Source organism: Pleurodeles waltl, chromosome 4_2, assembly GCF_031143425.1.
Source record: "Pleurodeles waltl isolate 20211129_DDA chromosome 4_2, aPleWal1.hap1.20221129, whole genome shotgun sequence".
Taxonomy (NCBI): Eukaryota; Metazoa; Chordata; class Amphibia; order Caudata; family Salamandridae; genus Pleurodeles; species Pleurodeles waltl.
Genome location: NC_090443.1, coordinates 397,511,285 through 397,530,918, shown reverse-complemented (window position 1 = coordinate 397,530,918; position 19,634 = coordinate 397,511,285). Strand labels below are relative to the sequence as shown.

Here is a 19,634-nt window from a genome sequence, read left to right as displayed (position 1 = left end):
GAAGTCAAGGGCTCAACTGCAGCACTAATTCCATTCTATACAGTCCAAGACAAGAGTATGACCTCCAGGGCCAGTGAACAAGTACTGTGGCCGGCTCCAAGGCTCCCTTCTGGTCCGGGGTACTGGGGCCGACTCTCTCAATTGCGGTAGGCCCCCCCCGGCATGGGGCAGGTCATCAGCAGGCCCCCCCTCCAACTCCTTACTCTGTGTGGGGCGCGGACGCTCCCCAAGTCAGAGACCGCAAGCGAAGTGTGTTGGCCCTTGCAGCCAAGCTCAGGCACGCCACGGGGAGCAAATGTCCATCAGCTCCCACCTAGCCCTCAAGTCCTGTCAGTACTGCAAAGAGTAGGGCTCCCGAGGGGACCTCACCAGTTTCCCAGAACCCCTGATTGGGAAGCCACCACTCTGCAAACATCACAGCCAAGCTCTTTAAATGGGAAGCTGCACCCTGGCTGCTTTGTCCGCTTCCAGGCCAGGGCCAACGAACAACCGCACCTCCTCACCTCTGTCTCTACTAGCTGCAATGTCCAAAAGGGAAGGCCCACTCAGCAGCAGCGTCCAGCACCCCAGTGCTTCACGTCAGCTGCGCTGGACCACTGCCACACCCAGGGGGTATGCTTGGGAACGCTCTCAGCCCTGCAGCCTGCAGCTACCATATTGTCCAGGTTCGCCGTCCAATCCAACCTGCCATTACACTTCCAGCAGCCCCATCTTTGACTGTAAAGGGAGCCCATGGGGCGCATGAGCCTCACCAGCACCAGCAGGGAAGAGGGAGGAGCGAAAGCGGCCACTGTCAGGCAGGATGGCAGACGATAAGGATGGAGGCGATGGGAGCTACATTAAAGCTTGACCAACATCTTGGCCTCCATGACCAAGCATCATTCATGTTAGGAATTAATAAGAAGATTAGTGTTAGAAATTGGGGTTTCTGAATGGCAGAGGTATATACCCTGTCCTAGCAGGAACCACAAACCTAGTCAGGGTAAGTCACATACACATCCTTAAATAGTCTGTGCTTACCCTCTGGTAGCTTGGCACAGAGTTTAACCTAAAAGGCAATGTGTAAACTATTTGTGCAACACTTCAAGCAGTAATACAGTGAAAGCACCACACAAAAGATAAGACACCTGATTAGAAAGCCAGATCTTAATTTAATGAACAAAACAAGACCAAAACAACAAAAACAAAAAAAATAGATTTTGAGATATGATTTTTAAAAGAATGTGCAAGTAGTGCTTAGATGCAGTATGCGCCTATTGGGATATCTGGTCGCACTAGACCGGGTCAAAGTCAAAAGTTCAGGCCACCTGAGATAGAGCGCAGGTCAGCTACAGGACCACGCAGGACCCGCTGAGCAACAGTATCCTAATCCTTGTTGCAGCACACAGTTGAGGTGTAGCATTGCATTTCTCCATGGAACTGCTGCGATGCGTCTGTTCCAAGTCTGATGCACCAGTTCACAGTGCAGCAGTTCCAAATGTGATGCGCTGGGTTAATCCACTCTGGTGGGATGATGTGTGGATCTTCTCCAAGCAGTGGTATCGATATGCTGGTTGCAAAGTGGTGGTTCCGGAGGCAATGTGGTGCTTCAAATTGCAATGTGCCGGGCCGGTCCCTGCAACAGCAGTGATGCATCAATTTCGATCTTGCAGCAGGCGATGCGTTAGTTCAGATCGGATAACAGCGCGGATGCACAGGTTCTGGCAGATGCAGCACTTCATACGCATTTGCAAGGGCGCTGGTCTAGGTTGGCACCACTTGGCAGAGCAAGACGTGCAACAAGCAGCAAAGTCCAGGTGCTGTTTGAGAATGGAAAGGAAGTCTTTGATGTCCCGGAGTCTTTACAACAGGAGGCAAGCCAGCAAGCCCTTGAAGTCACTTTGGTTCTGGAGATGTAAAGATGTAGGTCCAGTCCTTCTCACTCCCAGGCAAGGAGGGCAGCAAGCAGCAGGGCAGGCACAGCAGCAGAAGTCCAGCAAAGTTCAGCAGGGTCCAGCAGAGTGACTGTCCCGTCAGCAGCATTGCAGTCCTTCTTCCTGGAAGAATGTCTTCAGGTCCAGAATTGTACTGAGTTGGTGGGGTTAGAGGTCCAGTTCTTATGTCAAGTAGGGCCTTTGAAGTGGGGAGACTTCAAAGAGATGTCTTTGAAGTGCATAGAGTCCCTGTGCATCCTGCCCTGGCTCCAGACTCACTACAGGGGGTTATGCACCCCTTTGTGCGGGATCAGGATACAGCACATTCAGATGTAAGTGTCAGCTCTTCCCTCCCACCATGCCAAGGATGAGCCATCACAATGTTGATGGTCCATCAGTCACACCTAAGCTCCCTTTGTGTGAAGCTGTCTGGAGGGAATGCACAAGAGCCCCACTGTCACCCACCCAGATGTGTATTCAGAGACAGGCAGAAGGCACTAGATGATTTAAAGTAAGAAAATGCCAACTTTCTAAAAGTCGCATTTTCAGAATTACAATTAAAATCTGACTTCACCATAAGTTGTGGTTTTAAATTGTGATATCACAGACACGAAACTTGGGAGTTGCATCTCTTCCCAATTGGAAATTACACTTATAAACTGTAATAAGGCAATCCCAATGTTAACCTATGGGAGAGATATGCCTTGCAGTAGTGAAAAACAAATTTCAAAGTTTGGGGAAACCACACCAAAGATGCCAGGTCTAACAATTATTAAGAAGAATGTAGGAGAGATTGCATATCACTCCTTCGTAAAGAGTATAACCTTTGTGAGGCTCAATTCCATATAGGAGTCCATCTGTTTAGCAAGTTGTACAAAGCTGGCACTTTAGCTTGCAGTACAATTCAGCTAGAGCAGAGCAACAAACTGCTTGCTGTAAAATTCGCAGATAGGAGGGCAGTATATGTTCTCACTACACTTTACGGTGAGAGCATTACTCGGATCACAGTTTAGGGATAGCTGAGTTAAGCCCACAAGCCCACTTCACTTATATAATTAATTACAACAAGCACAAATCTGTAGTGGGTTCAAATGACCAGGTTCTTCAAATATGTGACTCCTAAAACTTGCAAATGGTGGAAGAAGTTAGATACCCACCTGATCCAGTTAGTAACATACAATGAGTATGTAGACCAGCACAATAAGAGTGTTGTCCTTCTTGACTTTCAATTGGCTCTTACTGAAAGTCTTGCTACTGGATAAGCAGTAGCTTCCACTTCATCTGTTGTGGAGAAAGTTGCAAGTTTGCAGAATCGGTCCTCTGCCGACGAGATTTCTGCAACAGAGCAAAAGAATTGTGGATATCTTTGATGCAGAGTTTGCACTCTGCAAGGAAAGAGGCTGGAATGTGGATATTACTATCCCCAGTGCCAATCTCAGACTAACCAGGGAAGCCTGGTTAGGCTCAATAAGACCTGCTTTCAGGCCCTATTGCATATACTACGGCAGCGTTATCATGCGCTGCGTTCGATCGCTTGCACCGTCTCGGTCTCCCTGACTCTCGGATCCTGGAGAAGTCCAGACTGGGTCCATCTTGACCCTTATGTTAGTGGTATCTCGGACTACGGATACACTCCATGCTACATTTCCTTGAATTTGGAAAGCTACGTATCTTTTTTACACAAGGGTCAGCCTGACTTTCGGCTGGACTATTCATTTATTTTGGATATAGAATTACTTCTGAGAATCAACAGAAGCACTGATAATAACTGGCTTTTCGTTTAAACCCAGTCTCTGAGCCTTGAAAAAGTCAGTGAGGACGAAACATGTGTTGGCTGTTTTCTGATTCCTCATATGTTTTGTCTCACATAAGGACACGATTACCTGGGAATACCGTCTCTTCTTTCCTATTATCAAGGATTAAAATATCTTTTGCAACTCTACTCATCTTGGACTTATTATTATATTATATTGTTTGGAGTGCCCTGGTCTGCCCTTTTTTCTTTCATTTCAGACTAACCAGTGTTTTCCAACTTGCTTCACTTTGCACAACACAAAAGTGAAGTTCTGGGCAACAGTGGGGGACACTGATTATGAGTTACTGCCTGCCCCAAATGACTGTGAATGGTTAGATATCCTCCAAGGCCCATTACCTGATTAGCTGTGTAGGTTTTCAAATGGTTCCATCTAATTTGGACAGAAGTACTGTACTCCAAGGCTTTTTCTTCCTAAATTAGATTTGTACCATCATGTTTTTACTGACTCCAGTAAATAAGTACGTAGCTTGTGGCTTCTTGAATCCGCCATCCTACTTTGAGACAGGGCAGATATGCTGCCTGAAGTATTAAAAGTGTATGACAGTCAATGCACTGTACATAATGGTTGATGGGGCAAGGGCATGATTTGACAAAGTGCACTGTATGCAAAACCATATGGCCTTTAGTCTTTCTGGAAGCACTCCTAAGGGAATCCTATGATGCCTGAGATGGTTTTAAATACAGTGTTTCTCACACTGTCCGAGGAATGGTTGAGCAAATGTATCCTCAAACAACCTGGCTTACTTCCACACATGGGAAGCAGTTGAGCTTAGCACAGCATGTGCCCTAATAGGGCCTGAAAGCAGGTCTTATTGAGCCTAACCAGGCTACCACAAGGGGATGTTAGTAAAGGATCATCTGGCACATGCACAGTATTAGTCAGGACACTGAGAGAGACAGAGGCATGAGGAGGTAGCCAAGGCTTGGCTTAGGCTTGTTTTCATAGGGATTGCATGTAACTAGAAGACAGCTAGATGATCAAGGTACGAGTGACTCAACAGGTCCCACTTGGGGGCTATTTGCCACCTGTATTCTCTGTCAGAACGTGACAGATGTCCTGTCTGCCATATTACAAGTACATTACAGTCAATGCACTCCATATAACAGTGGATGAATTATGCACCATGTTTGGACAGAGTACCTTGTGTGTCAAACCCTATGGCCCATAGTTTTTCTAGAAGTACTCTTGAGGAAACTTGTGAGTCTGACCCAGCATGTTTACCCCAATACTATTCACACAGTCTGATGTATGGGTCAATGAAGACATTCTGGCACCTCCAACTTACTACCACACACTGGAAGAAGTTGAATTTTGCACAGTGAGTATGCAGAAGGCACATGAAAGACATGTCTTCCTGACCATAAGACTCCAGGTGAGAAATGAACAGACAGTCAAAGCTTGACCTAGGCATGTTTTCATAGGGATCTCCTGTAGGTAGGAAAGCAGATGGTCAAGGTAGGAGGGCACACAGATGACAGCATCAACCACTCACAGTGGCTGATGGGCTCTGAGGGAACAATAAGGAGTCCAGGGTGGTGAAACTAACATGGACCCCACTCAGGTTTTGTACCCACAATGCTCAGAAAAGCTCAACAATTGGCTAAAATCACACATTTCCATGAGGGAAAGATCCAGAATCTGTGGGAAGCCACAACATTTCTACCATCATAAGAAACAGACTTACCTTGTTCCTCTAGTGTTGGTCTGGGCTGCATGTGATAATATGCTTGATAATCTCCCCCAGGGGCTGGCATTGGATAAGCATGATACATATCCTCGTAGCTTTGCCTGAAAGTAAATAAACATATTAAACCAGCTTATTGTGAGTGGATTACAGTAAATGAGGCAAGCATGTCCTGCAATTCCAAACCCAGCGCCATAAGTGGAGGTGCAGCCACGACTAAATGTAAAGATGTATGAGCTGATCACTGCAATATCAGAAGCATAAATAACATGGTCAGAGGAACATCTGTAATCTAAGAAATCATCACATACAACGTCAACCAAATCTAGAACTATAGCCGGACACACGGTTTTACATTCACCACAAAAAAATGTCACTTCAAATCCACATGATCAAAACAATACAATTCTCAATATCATAATCATACATCTTACAAAAGAGAAACAAGCTCTAGTAAAATTAATTGATGCCAATTATAAAACAAACATCATAATAAATAATTCATAAAGATCACTCACCCATCCGCTACCCAAACTCCCATAAATAACAGCCATTTTAAATTCCTAACAAAAACATAGGAGCAATCCAAATCCTGGATAAAATTGGTACATAGAGCTTAAAACAACTGAAGTGCAACCTAAAGGATAATATATATATATATATATATATATATATATATATATATATATATATATATATATATATATATATATATATCTTTTTTTTTTTTTTTGTCTTTTTTACTGTGTACTCTCCGATACTCTTCCTGTAATAAGTCCTGACATGGCAACAAGCCTAGGATCTAAACCCCCCTACTCCTAGCAGCAAGCAGAAATCCATTAATATAAAGTCATAAATCCTTTACAAAATGTAAAAGTTCTCATACAAATCACAGCATTCTTGGGAGAGAAGAGAAACTATTGTGCTGTCTCAACAGATGTTAACCTATTCTGAATAAAGATTGGACGTAAGTAATGACATTATAGAGGGAACACTGCGGGACAGACAAAGGATGACATGGTTGACATCCTAGATCACATAAAAAATATTTTTCCCCATTTCTCCAAAAGAGGACCAGTTTGCAATTAAATCATTTATTTAAAGCAAAGTCATTCGGAATAAGACCATAAAGCGCGTGAGGACATAGTCCAAGTTCCAAAACAGATTCTTCTGGGCTACCATTGGACCACTATCCCTGGTTATCACCTGTAACCTTCTATTACTCAGGCAGTACATATGATCTCTCTGCTGACTAACAGAACTGCTAATGCTTTTTAATAAAGATTTCAATTCTAGAGAAGAAAGGGAGTCAATAGCCTCTTCCTCCAGGCTTAAATAACTCAAGGCCAGGGCAAAATCTCAAGAAAACAAATACTTTCCTAAATGAGTACCAAACATTTCTTGATTCATGAGGATTCTCATGGACTCCTTTTCACTGTTCTTCAGCTGATAGCCCCACCGAATCCCCTGGCCTAGCCCTTTACATAGGAGCTTATCAATCCGAATTCCAGCCTAATTGATGGCATTGGAACAACTGAGTTAAAACTAAAAACCTTGAGTAGTATTTGCCCCCCCCATTTGCTCTAAAAAGCCCCACTTACACACATTAACAGATTTGATGGAGGAAGGGGAGGGCCTTTTGCCTTGAAGACAGAGAGCATGTGCATAAAATGCCTTCGCCCATTGCTTTATAAAAAGGCAGATAGACCATTTGCATGTGAGAAAGCCTTGTGTGAGCAATAATCAATATGGGCCTTATCCAGTATGCTACCTGAAACCACTGTCCCTAAATATGGATAGGATTTTAAAATTTCCAGTTTTTCTGCGCCTATGCTCCAGACGAGATTGTAGAGCTTCCCAAACTTTCTGCTCACCACAAAAAAACAAATTGTGCTTCTCTGGTGGTCCCGCCCGGGACCTCTCTGACACACACATGTAGCTGCTCTCTCAGCCAGCACAAGCGGGGTGGCTAAATTGTGTGTCATGGAAGTGGTGGTCTCAGGCTGTCAGGGCGGCCTCTCGGTGAAGCGAGCACAGGACCCAGATTTTATGTCAGGACCGGAGGCCAGGATTATGCATGTCTTTCTTCACTCTTTATTATTTTAGCAGTTTCAAAGTTAAACAGAAAAACACAGTAAACACTACACATCCCATGACTCCAAGGGAGCGTGATCATGACAATCATTAACCAATAATAACTCTGTCCGTGAATGCATTTATGTCCAGGGCTGACGCAGTCCTTCCTCTTTCTTCACTGCTACATCAGTTAAGTCCCTCACTTCCCTTAACACCTTTATTGGGGCTGCATGTGTGCATGCGGAGGGGAAAGGGGGCTATATTACGACTGTATAACTGTTTTTGAGGAGATTTATAACCTTTCCTCACACATGGCAGGTCCAGCCTGAGCCTGTTTCTCATACTGCGCGGATCCTCTAGGGGCGCTAATTTGTGCCTTCAGCGGCCTCACGATCTAGGAAGCAGCACACTGTGAGAAAGCGCTCTCCAGATCAGCAGGCGCATTAGGAAGTCTAGGTGAAGTTTTTCAACTTTGTTTGCGAACTCCCAACATCCCTACCAACACTTGCTTGACACCACTGCAGGGGTAAGAGAAAATAGGCCTCATCCCACTTGTCACTTTCCCCGTTGACTCTGGGTTGTCTCATCATTGAGCACCTGCAAGGGGGCTGCCCCCTGTATGCAAGGGGCGAGAGTTTGGCTTGGTGCTCACAACCCTATTATTATATATCATGGAGTCCCTCCAGGACCACAATTATGATTCTAAATTCGCCTCTGAGGAGGAATGGCTCCCTCAGCTACGCTTTCCTGTGCGAGTGGACAGACTCCTTTCTCAGGCCATCGCCTCTGCGCTGGCACCCTTGCAGAAATTCGTGAACAAGCTGATCTCACAAGTCTGTGGCGGTCCTGAGATGTTTGGGGATTCGGGGGCGGGGCCTAGCTGAATTTCCGTTACTAACACCTTGACGGCTAACAAACGTAACGCAGGGCTCCTTGAAGACATCAACTGACTGAGAGAAGCTTTCAGTAACAGTGTGCGAAAGTTAAACAGGGTACCCTACCGGGAGGGAGACTTACCTGGAGAGAATTGTGCCGATGTTGCACCAAATTTTGACTGTGAGGAAGCGTTCCCCGACTTGGGGGTTGGGTTGAAACAGACGATGCAGGGTTATCTGACTACGGAGAATCTGAGAGGCCTTGGCGCCCCAACTCAAATGCATCAGGCTCCCTAGAAAGGGATCCTCCTTCAAAAGACATGTTCGAACTGGAAGTTCTCTACCACCCAAGATCCTTGGAGTGGCTCCCGGACCAAAAGGTGGCAGATTACGTAGCAGGAAAAATTTGCCAACCTCTTGACAAGGAAGCACAGGGACGCCTTCAGACAGAGTGCCCTAGACCAGCACTGGAGGGAAAAGTGGCAGCTACACCCAACATTGACCCTAAACTCTGCACGTTCTTCTCCAAATACATAAAGGACCCTAAGAAGGGGATTGACTGTTCCGGGACACCATGTCAAGATAAGCTACTTGACGTGGTAAGCCCACTCACGAAGATTATCGAACTGGCTGAACAGTTCAAGAAGTTAGAGAAACCTCTCCCCACTGCCATCGTGGCTGGTTGGGCACAGAGGGCAGTGTGCCTGTTGGATAACGCCAATTGCGCACTGTCGGCAGAGAGAAGCTGTTAATCAAAATAGACCCTAAATTGGGGGAGTTGTCCTCATCAGAAGCAGGTGCAGTGGCCAAAGGTGACCCCCTTTGTGAAGCAATTGGGGAAATCTGTCACCAACTTCTCGGCGCTGGACAAGGTAAATCATCAATAAAAATGATCTTCCCAAGGAAGGTCTTCTCCGGGGTCGAAAGAGGAAGGGGTCGCTCCTCCAGCCACTCTCCTCAATCAGGCTCCTTCAGAGTTAAGGCCTGCCAAAATAAAGGGCAGAACGATGGTCATCAGGGGACCTCCAATCCCAAACAGGGAAGTAGAAGGGGCAGAGCCAAATGTGCCAGAGGACGGGAAGCTAAGGCTCCCAGAGGTGCCAACGGTAAGCATTATCCTCTCTTTCCTTAAAAGGTTTGGGGGGAGGATGCAAATGTTTGCACACAAATGGGCTCAGATAACCCTGGACCCATGAGTCCTTCAAACGGTACAAAGGTTCCATACAGAGTTCTACAAGACTCCAATCCAATCGATGATACCTCAACCATTGTTTTTATTAGATCAAGAGATGGGACTCATAAATGTGGAGGTACAGGACCTGCCTGCCAAAGGGATGGGGATCGAGAGGGCAGTCTGGCATTCACTGGGCTTTCTCAGCAACCTTTTCCTGGTAGAGGAAAAGGAAAAGGGCTTTTGCCCGCTCGTAAATCTGAGAGGATTCAATGAATAGCTAGTCTACCGCCATTTCAAAATGTAAGGTATCTATCCTCTAAGGGATCTTCTACTGCAGAACGACTGGTTAGTGGATCTAGATCTCAAGGACAGCTAACTACCTCACGGTCTCGATTTTTTCACCTCGCATGCGCTTTTTGCAGTTCGGATGGAGGGGTCAGATTTACGAATTCCGGTCTCTTCCCTTTGGCCTGTCCTCAGCACCTTATTGCTTCACAAAACTCCTCAAACCCGTGGTGGAGGCTTTAAGGATGAAAGGCATCAGGATGCTCATTTACCTCAATGACATCCTGCTGATGGACCAGTCACGCAATCAGTTGGTGTTACACTTGAACACTACAATTGCGCTCGTTCAGGATCTGGGGTTCGTCATCAACTCAAGAAGTCAGAACTGACTACGGCACTGCCAATGAATATCCAGGGGTTCCTCATAGATTCTGCCTCAGCCACGCTGAGCTTACTGGAACCAAAGATCAACAAGATCAAGAAGGAACTTGTCAAAGTTCTGAGACGAGACAGGATCTCCCTCAGGCAGTTGGCCAGGATAGTTGGTTTATTGTCATCATCGATTCAAGCCATCTTTCCATGCCCACTTCACTACAGGGCCTTACAACAACTGAAGGCGACCCACCTTCAGAATTGGTGATTCTGACGGACGAGGCCAGGACAGAGCTCCTCTAGTGGGTAGGCCATTTGGAGGCCTGGAACGGCCGACTGATCTTCAGATCCCAGTCGGACCTAGTGATAGAATCAGACGCCAGTCATCTGAGATTGGGGGCCAAATGAGAATTCTTTACCGTGAGGGAAAGATGGGCGGAGAAGGAGTTGAAATTACGTTTCAACTGTCTGGAACTCCTGACAGGATCCTTTGCATACCGGTCCCTGATGAAGGACAGGGTTTCCCGTTGTGCCCTTCTTCTGACTGACAAGAAGTTGTGCCCTTCTTCTGATTGACAATAAGTCAATGGTCCGATACATTAATCGGTTGGGGAGCTTCCGATCAAAGGCCCTAGCGGAACTGGCCAATGATTTCAGGCCCTTCTATCTCCAACAGCAAATCTCGGTCACTGCAGAGTACCTCCCTGGGTCTCTGAACTGTATGGTGGACTGAAACTCCAGACAGATCACAGATTCCAATGACTGGTGACTGGATCTGGTGTTTTTTTGAGCCCTGATGGCCAGAAGGGGCCCTGGCTTGGTGGATCTGTTTGCAACCAGACTAAGTGCACAGATTCCACAATACGTCAGTTGGAAACCAGACTTAGGTGCTTGAGCAGTAGATGCTTTTCTGCAGGACTTGACAATAGGACAAGCTTACGAATTCCCACCGTTTCTCCTTATTCCCAGAGTGGCAGCTCAAGCCGGTGTCAGGGGGCCTTTCTGGTACTGGTGACCCGGATTTGGAGGTTGCAGGCCTGGTTCCCCTTCCTTTTGGAATTATCTTGGATGGAGCAGATTCAAATTCCATCGTACCAAGGGCTCATTTGGGACCCCAGCAGCCGTCCACATCCTATGCTATCACAGAGTCATATCCTTCTTATGACATGGAGGATTTCTGGCAACTCTGGAAGGACAGAAGACTTTAGAATGTAGCAGAGAGACTAATCCAACAGGCATGCGCCCCAGGAACAACCAAGAGATACAGGTTGGCCGGGCAAAGATGAGTTCATTGGTGTCTGGAGAAACACCTGGATCCCGTGGGGACTCAAATTACTGATGTCCTAAATTTCCTTGCAGAAATATCTAGTTCAGGTCTTGCCTACTGCACTGTGAACTTGTTCAGATTGGCGATCTCAGCAGAACACGTGCCCATCAACAATATCACGGTGGGCAGTCACCCATGAGCGTGTAAACTCCTGAGGGGCATCAGATTGGTAATACTCCCGGAACACAGGTACTCTGGCCTTTGGGACGTCAATGTGGTATTACGTTTCCTATCAGGGTGTCAGGATAATCAGTATCTGTCACGGAAAGAGATCTCTGCAAAATTGACAATGTTGTTCTGCCTTATTGCCTGCAAGAGGATCTCTGATATTAGAGCCTTGGATATCACAGCTAGGGTTTTTACCCTGCAGGGGATTATGATTTCACTGCGAACCAAGATGAACACCAGGTCAGTATCTTATACAGCTTCTGAAGCCTCCCCTAAACTGTGTGTGGTAAGATGCCTTAAGGCTTACGAAGAGATGACGGCAGAGGCATGAAACAACTTCTGATTGTCATTTGGAAACATATCAAGGCAGTTTCCTCTCCCTCCAGTGCCAGGTGAGTAAGATGGATAATGGCTGAGGCCGGGATTGACACCCAACTCCTTGAGGCTCATTCAGCCAGGGGTGACATGGAGTCCAAGGCTGTCCAGATTGGTGGCAGATTGGAAGATTTTATGAATGCAGCAGATTGGTCTTCAGAGTCTACCTTAAAAAAAAATCTACTGTATACCAATCTTTGAGTAGCATATAGATCATTAATGACTGGTTCACGATGTGTAACTCGCATAATAGTTACAGAGATATTAGTTAAGTTATGTTTAAATTCTGATTGAGGAAGATACGTAACAATTTGTGTCATCAGCAGGTTTGGATTTCAAGGCAGATTGAGGCAGCTTGAACTTCCTTGAGTGAAGAAGAGGAAGGACTGCGTCAGGCATGGACCCATATGCATTGGCCGGCAGAGTTATTATTGTTTACTGGTTATCATGGTCACACTCCCTTGGACTCATGGGATTTGTAGTGTTTACTGTGATTTTCTTTTTAACTTTGAAACTGCTGAAATATTAAAGAGTGACGAAAGACATGCATAATCCTCACCTCAAGTTCCTTAACAGAATTGAAACATTCCTTTAAGATAGCTAGGAAATTTCTTATTTCCACATGCAAATCTACTCCGACATGCAGGGGGTCCTGTAAGCATCGGAAATGGCTGACCGGCAGGGGGGAGGGGGAGGGGGTCACAGTGAAAAGTGTTTTATAATTACTTCTTTGCTTCTATATTTTTCGGCACACAGATCTTCGTTGTGGCTTTCCTCACGGTGCTCTCGATTCCTGAACACATTCCTCTGTTGTGTCTGACACAAGTTTTTTAATTCTAATCATTTACTCTTTTGAGATATTAAAGATTTCTCCATTTGGGAAACCTGTGCTGGATGCATTTTAATAGCACTGTTCGACCACCCTGTCCTTTACCTTGCTGCTAATGTGTGTTTTTTAAATGCATGCTCTTGTGGATTATAAACAGGGAGCAGATACTTTCTCAGTTGGGGGCTTCTGATGTCCTAGTCTCCCATTCCACTTCTCAAGGTGAATCTAAGTGGATAAGGACCTGTTGAGAGACGGATGTTTTAACAGTCAACTTCTCTCTACATGGGTTTTTCACCAATTTCAAGATATTGTTTAGAGATTCTCGTTGCTCATGAGGTGCAATTTCCGGTATTTATCTCTTTGTATGCACTTCATTACTTGGCTATACCCACAATAAGATGTCACTTTAAGAGTCACACATTTAGCAGTTGAATGTCACTCAAAAGTGCACTTGAGCCATGAAAATGTCACAATTAATCAATCTATAACCTTGGCAGCTATGACAACATCAAATACAAAGTCAATGCAATAACTGTGACTGAGAATGTGAGGCTCAGGATATAGATTTGGGATTCATTTGCATATGTTGCTTAACACAACACTACATTCTGTTGTTTGCATAAATTAAACGTTATTTCATTTAAAAGAAAATTGGCATTAACTGTGTCACATTTTTCAGCGAAGTTTCTAAGCCTGAAAACATAATTCTTTGACAAGGCAAAACTCTCAGATCTCTTCAGACTACAGTGTGCATTTAAATTTAGAATACTTTCGCAAAGTGTTGTCATGATTCAGTCCTACTCCTGCACTTTTCAATCTCTAGCTTACCACATTTTTGTAACCATGGAAAAATTATCAAAGCTAGTCGATCTAGGTGTAGCTTTCAAATTTAGAATCATTTTGCAATGTGTTCCTCAAGATTCGCTTCTAGTCCTTGGATTTTTGAATCTCTTTCTTTAATCACTGAGAAATATCATACCACTAATACACTGATCACACCTGTTGGAAAAGGCCCTCTTTGCAGGGTTATCCCCAAACATTTTGCCTTCTTCCTCCTATTGTTTCATGTCTGTTTTTGCTGGTTTATTGTCTCTGCGCACTTTACCACTGCTAATCAGTGCTAAAGTGCAAGTGCTCCCTATAGAAATTGTACTGCTTATTGGTTTATCCATGATTGGCATATTTTTTAATTTACTGGTAAGTCCCTAGTAAAGTGCACTAGAAGTGCCCAGGGCCTGTAAATCAAATGCTACTAGTGGGCCTGCAGCACTGGTTGTGCCACCCACATTAGTAGCCCTGTAACCATGGCTCAGACCTGTCTTTGCAGTGTCTGTGTTTGCAATTTTAAACTGCCAATTCAACTTGGCAAGTGTACCCACTTGCCAGGCCTAAACCTTCCCTTTTACTACATGTCAGGCACCCCTACGGTAGGCCCTAGGTAGCCCCAGGGACATGGTGCAGTGTATATTTAAGGTAGGACATATACAAGTGTGTTTTATATGTCCCAACAGTGAAATGCTGCCAAAGTCGGTTTTCACTGTGCAAGGCCTATCTCTCTCATAGGTTAACATGGGGGCTGCCTTTACATATCCTTAAAGCACAGATTCCCCTTGAGAGCAGATACAAATGTGGAGTTTAAGGTCTCTGAGCTCAATTTAAAAATACATCTTTTAGTGAAGTTGGTTTTTAGATTGTTAGTTTGAAAATGCCACTTTTAGAAAGTAGGCATTTTCTTTCTTAATCCATTCTGTGACTCTGCCTGTTTGTGGATTCCCTGTCTGGGTCAGTTTGACAGTTGGGCTGTTCACACCTCTCCTCTAGACATTGACACAAAGGGGGCTGCGGTATAGCCTGCATATCTTGATTAGCCATCTGTTTTGGAGGGGAGGAGTGGTCACTCACACCTGAAAGGACTCTGCCTGCCCTCACACAATGCCGTCTTCGACCCCCTGGTGAGTGTCTGGGGCCTGGCCTGGACAAGTAAGGATCTTGCAAACACTTGAGACTTTGCTTTGAAGTTTGCCAACTTCAAAGGCAGAACTGGGTATAAGAAGAAGACCCAAAACCCCAGACTTTTAGAATCTTTCTGGAATCAAGGGGAACCTCTGCCCAGGAGAAGAGCTGAAGAGCTGAAGAGCTGAAGGAGGAGTACTGTCCCTTTGCTGTGCTGCTTTGCTGGACTGGCCTGCAGTTGCTGCTTCTGCCTGAAAAGAGTGCAGGGGTGAGCTTTGCTGTGTGTCCTGCTTGAGAAAGTTCTCCAAGGGCTTGGAGTAAAGCTTGCCTCCTGTTGGAATTCTCAGGGTCACCAAAGACATCAGTTTCCTTGACCTGCAGCACTGGGAACTGTGTGATTTGTGCTGTTCAGGAGAAACCACTGCAACACCGCCAACGACGCCACTGGCCTGCACCATGACCTGCTGACGCCGCACGGAGTCTCGCTGCCCCGCTTCGCACCGCGACACTGGTCTCACTGACACCAGCACCGCTGCCTGCACTATGGCCTGTGGACACCGCTCATGAGGAGCACGAAGCAGCGTCCCGTCCCGCATTGCAGCCCCAATCCACCAACGCCAGCCCCATCGACTCCAGTGTCGTCACTAGGCATCCCTGCCTGCACCATGGCCTGTGGACACCGCTCGTGAGGGTCACGAAGTACTGTCCCGCACCGCTGGCTTGGGCCTACCGACAACAGCGCTTCCACAACGACGACGCTGCTGCCTGCACCATGATCTGTGGACACGGCACGTTGCACCGCCCCACTTCACACCACAGCCCTGGTCTCACCGACGCTGTTGGATGCCGTCACTGAGCTGATGCTTGCACCGTGACCTGTGGGCACCGCACGTCACATCGTCCCGCTTCACACTGCAGCCTCAACGCCATCCATGCCAACGCTCCTGAATTCATCAGCCCGGAGTTCGATCTGCAATGCGTGTGGCTTCAAGGGCCCGACGACTCCTGCACCGACTCTGGAACCGACACCGCGACGTCGGCGATGCCGCTCTCCGGAGCTCACCGCGAGGATCACAACGCCCTACAAATCCAAGGTACAGTTTGCTGGTCCGCTGGACACCGTAGCTGGCCCGTGACGCCACAGCCAGCCTGAACTGTTTGTTTTGTTGATCACGACGCCGTGCTAGCGCCAGGTGGAGCTATTGACTTCAAGGAACTGTATTTTTGAGTAAATCTTGCAGAATTCATATTTTTATTACTGTATATTGGATTTTTATCGTATTTGGTCTTGTTTTAAATAGATAAATATTGGCACTTTTTCTAAAACTGGCGTGCTGTCCTTTTGTAGTGGTTTCACTGTGTTCCTGTGTGTTATGTGCAAATGCTTTACAAATTGCTCCTAAGATAAGCCTGACTGCTCTTGCCAAGCTACCAAGGGGTGAGCAGGGGTTATCTGAGCAGGTATCTCCCTTCTCCTTAATAGAGTGAGGGTCCCTACTTGGACAGGGTGAAAACCGACTGCCAACAAGAGACCCCATTTCTAACAACACCCAGCTTTAATGAATGTTACCTCACATATTGACATCTCCTTATTGGCTTGGTGTCTAGCACATTCAGTTCTGGATGACAGCTCTGCATCTGAAAATTTTAACGAAGCCAAGTTCCTACTTATTTCATTCCATTCGTCCTCTGCACCAGTTCAATACTAGCCTAACTACACTGACATCTCAGACAGCATCTAGACATAGGCCTTCACTGTGAGTTTGTTGGATTTTAGTGGAGGAACAACGGAAGGCCTGAATGTTTGATTATGGCTGGTACTCCTGAACCATAATCCGCCAATTAGACGTTTTCTCCCTGTAATGGAAAAAACAAATGGACCCTGAGATACTGGTTCCTTACTGTGTTGTTTTTCCAGATTTCAGGGAGAAAATCAGACGTTGTGTAAGCAGAAAATGTATGGCCAGTGAGGGTTGGAGTCCTGGGGTGGGCTTGCATGGGTCAGGGCAGGCCTCATTCTGTCTGAGAGGCATTTTGTGCTCTCCCATGCTGCTACAGGGGTCAAATAGGTGGTACACTGTTTAGATGCCCACAGCCATTGCAGCATTAAAGACAGGTCTGGAATCTCTGGGCCCAAATTATGGGGTCTGGAGTTTGTGGATCTAATAATTCTGGGCCGGGAGACTTGTAACTGCCAGTGGCAACATTACACAGAATTTACTGCTTCAGGTAAAATGTTGTCATTTGTGATGAGGGCCCTAATCTTCAGAAAAACATTGATTATTTGACCAGAAATGGCAATGTTCAACTTAAACTCCTACAAGGATAAAACCGTTTTTACTTGAACAGGACCTCAAAACGTACTGCTAGCCTTGATATGTTCCACATCAGACTGTGGAAATTGACCCTGGTGCTCTCAAAGCCACTCTGCGTGCAGCAACCCGCAGTATCTCAGGGAATGACCATTCTGATCACCTCACTCCTGTACTGCACGCTTTGAGCTGGCTTCTTATCGAGTGCAACTCTAATGACAAACTTGTGTGCTTACAGAACAAGCTCTTGGACTCTGCTGACCCCCACTAACTGGCCAAGAAACTGAAGTTCTCAGGAGGTTCCCACCAACTGTGCAGTGCTGAAGTTTTACTTGAAACCAGTCTTCAATAAAATAAAAAGGAAAACATATAGAACTGGTCTCTCCCTGTTCCAAAAGTATGGGATGCTCTTCCTTCGACCGTCTACACCATTAACTATTTGTCTATGTTCAAACGAGAGTTAAAGTGATTTCTTCTAAATGTTCACTTTCTTCCCTCTTCCTCCTGACTTCCTGATCGGTCACTGAAAGCTTGAGTTTGACACTTTGCAGACCTTTGGGAAAAGTTCCCTGCTGGGATGTACGTAAAGCGCTCCACTGCTCACAGCCATCTAGGTGCTATATAAAAACACTCAATAAATAAATAAATAAAGAAAGAAATACATATACACTGCTGAGCAGAAATTATCATAGATCCTTACCTTGAATGTGGTCTGTAGGTATAAGTGTCCCTTTCATAAACCTCAGCTCTGGATTGTGGCCTTGAGTAGGCAGCAGGCTGGCGCTGCTGGCGAACTTCTCCCCAGTCACCAGGCCAATGAGGGTACTCGCGCCTGGGATCAGCAGTCTGGTAATAATTGCTGTCGCTGTGATTGAAGACTGGAATAGGCCTATGGAGGTACCTGCCTCTCCAAGGAACAATGCCAGCAGGAGGCCGCCCCCGTGGTGTGGAGTGCCATGGGGTTACTCCAGGGTCCATTTCACTTTGACGTTCTTCCCAAAGGTCCTACCTCTGCTGGTTTCTTTTCTGTTTCAATAGAAAACAAGAGAGCTCGATCATTGGTGCATAGTCTTAAACCCCAGCGTCTGCTACAGCACCTCTGGCCAAGCACCTAGGCCTGACAGAGCACCACTGTTACTATAGCTGTAGCAATCCACCATAGCCCTCACATACAGACCTCCTGCTACTACAGCTCGACTGTGCAAATCAACCCTATGTCCGGCATTCCCTGCTCCTACAGCACTTACAGTGCACCTCAGTCCTGGCATACAGCACCCTATGCAACTGCTGTTCTTGAAGTGCTCGGAAAACCTGGCAAGGAGCACCCTTTTCTACAATGGGGTGATCCATACACCTCATGTGTGACACAGAGCACCCCCAGCTACTAAGGCCCCAGTCGTGTTCTTACCCCTAGCATTAATTATACAGCACACTCTGCTACAACAGCTCCAGCTATGCACCTCAGACCTGGACAACTTCTCTAGACATGCACTACTGCCCTGGCATACAGCACCCTCGGTTTAACAGCTATAGCAGTGCACTGCAGCCTTTGCATAAGGCACCTCCTGCTATTAGCTCTCTAGCCATGCACCCCAGCCCTGGCGGAAGCACTCCCTGCTCCTGTGGCTTTAGAAGAACAATCAGACCTTGGAGTGCAGTACACCTAGGTTTTCCCATGGTAGGGCGCTCTCCACTGCTAATAACCTGGATACTACAAAATGATTTATTACGTTACTTTGTTCGAGCTTATGGAACAACACTGACATGGTCACATTGCAAAAACAAAAACACAAACACAGTAAACCTGATCGACATTTTGAGTGCGACCTGAAGAGATCCACATGTCATTTTCAGTGTGGCATTAGTGAAACCCCAAACCACGATAGCTTTACGTCTCAAATAGGATGTGCCGGTTTGGTGTTTTCTCCGCTTTTTGCGTGGACGTTTTGTCTGTAAACGTATTCGAAAGTCTGACTTAGACAGAAATGCAATGTGTAGTCTTAGGGCCTTATTTAGAGTTTTGCAGATGGGGTAGCGTAGTAGGCTGTTTACCAAACTCATGGTTTCGTTCTCTACTAAGACATGTTTCTGCTGGTGAGTGCTTTGACCGATGGCCTGACTGACATAGGACCATTGGTTAAGGTGCTCCAGATCGAACTGGTAGGATGATGTATTTTTAGGGTCGAACGCATGAGCGCTCCGTCCCCGTTGCAATCTCTCTTTGGGCTTTTAATCACGCCCATGTCACGCCTGTCACTTTCATTGGGTCGTGGCTTGCCTTTTAAAATTTGCTTGCTTTCATTAGTGAAAGGCATGCATATGTCATGCCTTTTCCGGTGTTTAGCCCTCCTTAAGGGCACCGGCCAACTAGTGAAACATACGAGGCTCCATGTTTTCAGCTTGGTTTCTGCACTACTTTATCTTTTTATTTTCCTAGCAGCGCGATTGAGCTGGGTTTTACATAGCGCAATCCC

The 19,634-nt window shown here is 46.1% G+C and overlaps 1 protein-coding gene across 1 annotated transcript in view; it reads right to left on the bottom strand.

Moving 5' to 3' along the window:
• Positions 1–19,634, bottom strand: part of SEC16B (SEC16 homolog B, endoplasmic reticulum export factor) — a 284,826-nt gene that overhangs the window by 257,724 nt on the left and 7,468 nt on the right. The window contains exons 2-3 of the mRNA XM_069231559.1: positions 17,861–18,186; positions 5,415–5,518 (exon numbers count right to left, since the gene is read on the bottom strand). Of these exons, the coding sequence (XP_069087660.1) occupies positions 5,415–5,518; positions 17,861–18,138 (382 nt within the window). The 5' untranslated portion in view covers positions 18,139–18,186. The remainder of the gene's footprint in view (positions 1–5,414; positions 5,519–17,860; positions 18,187–19,634) is intronic.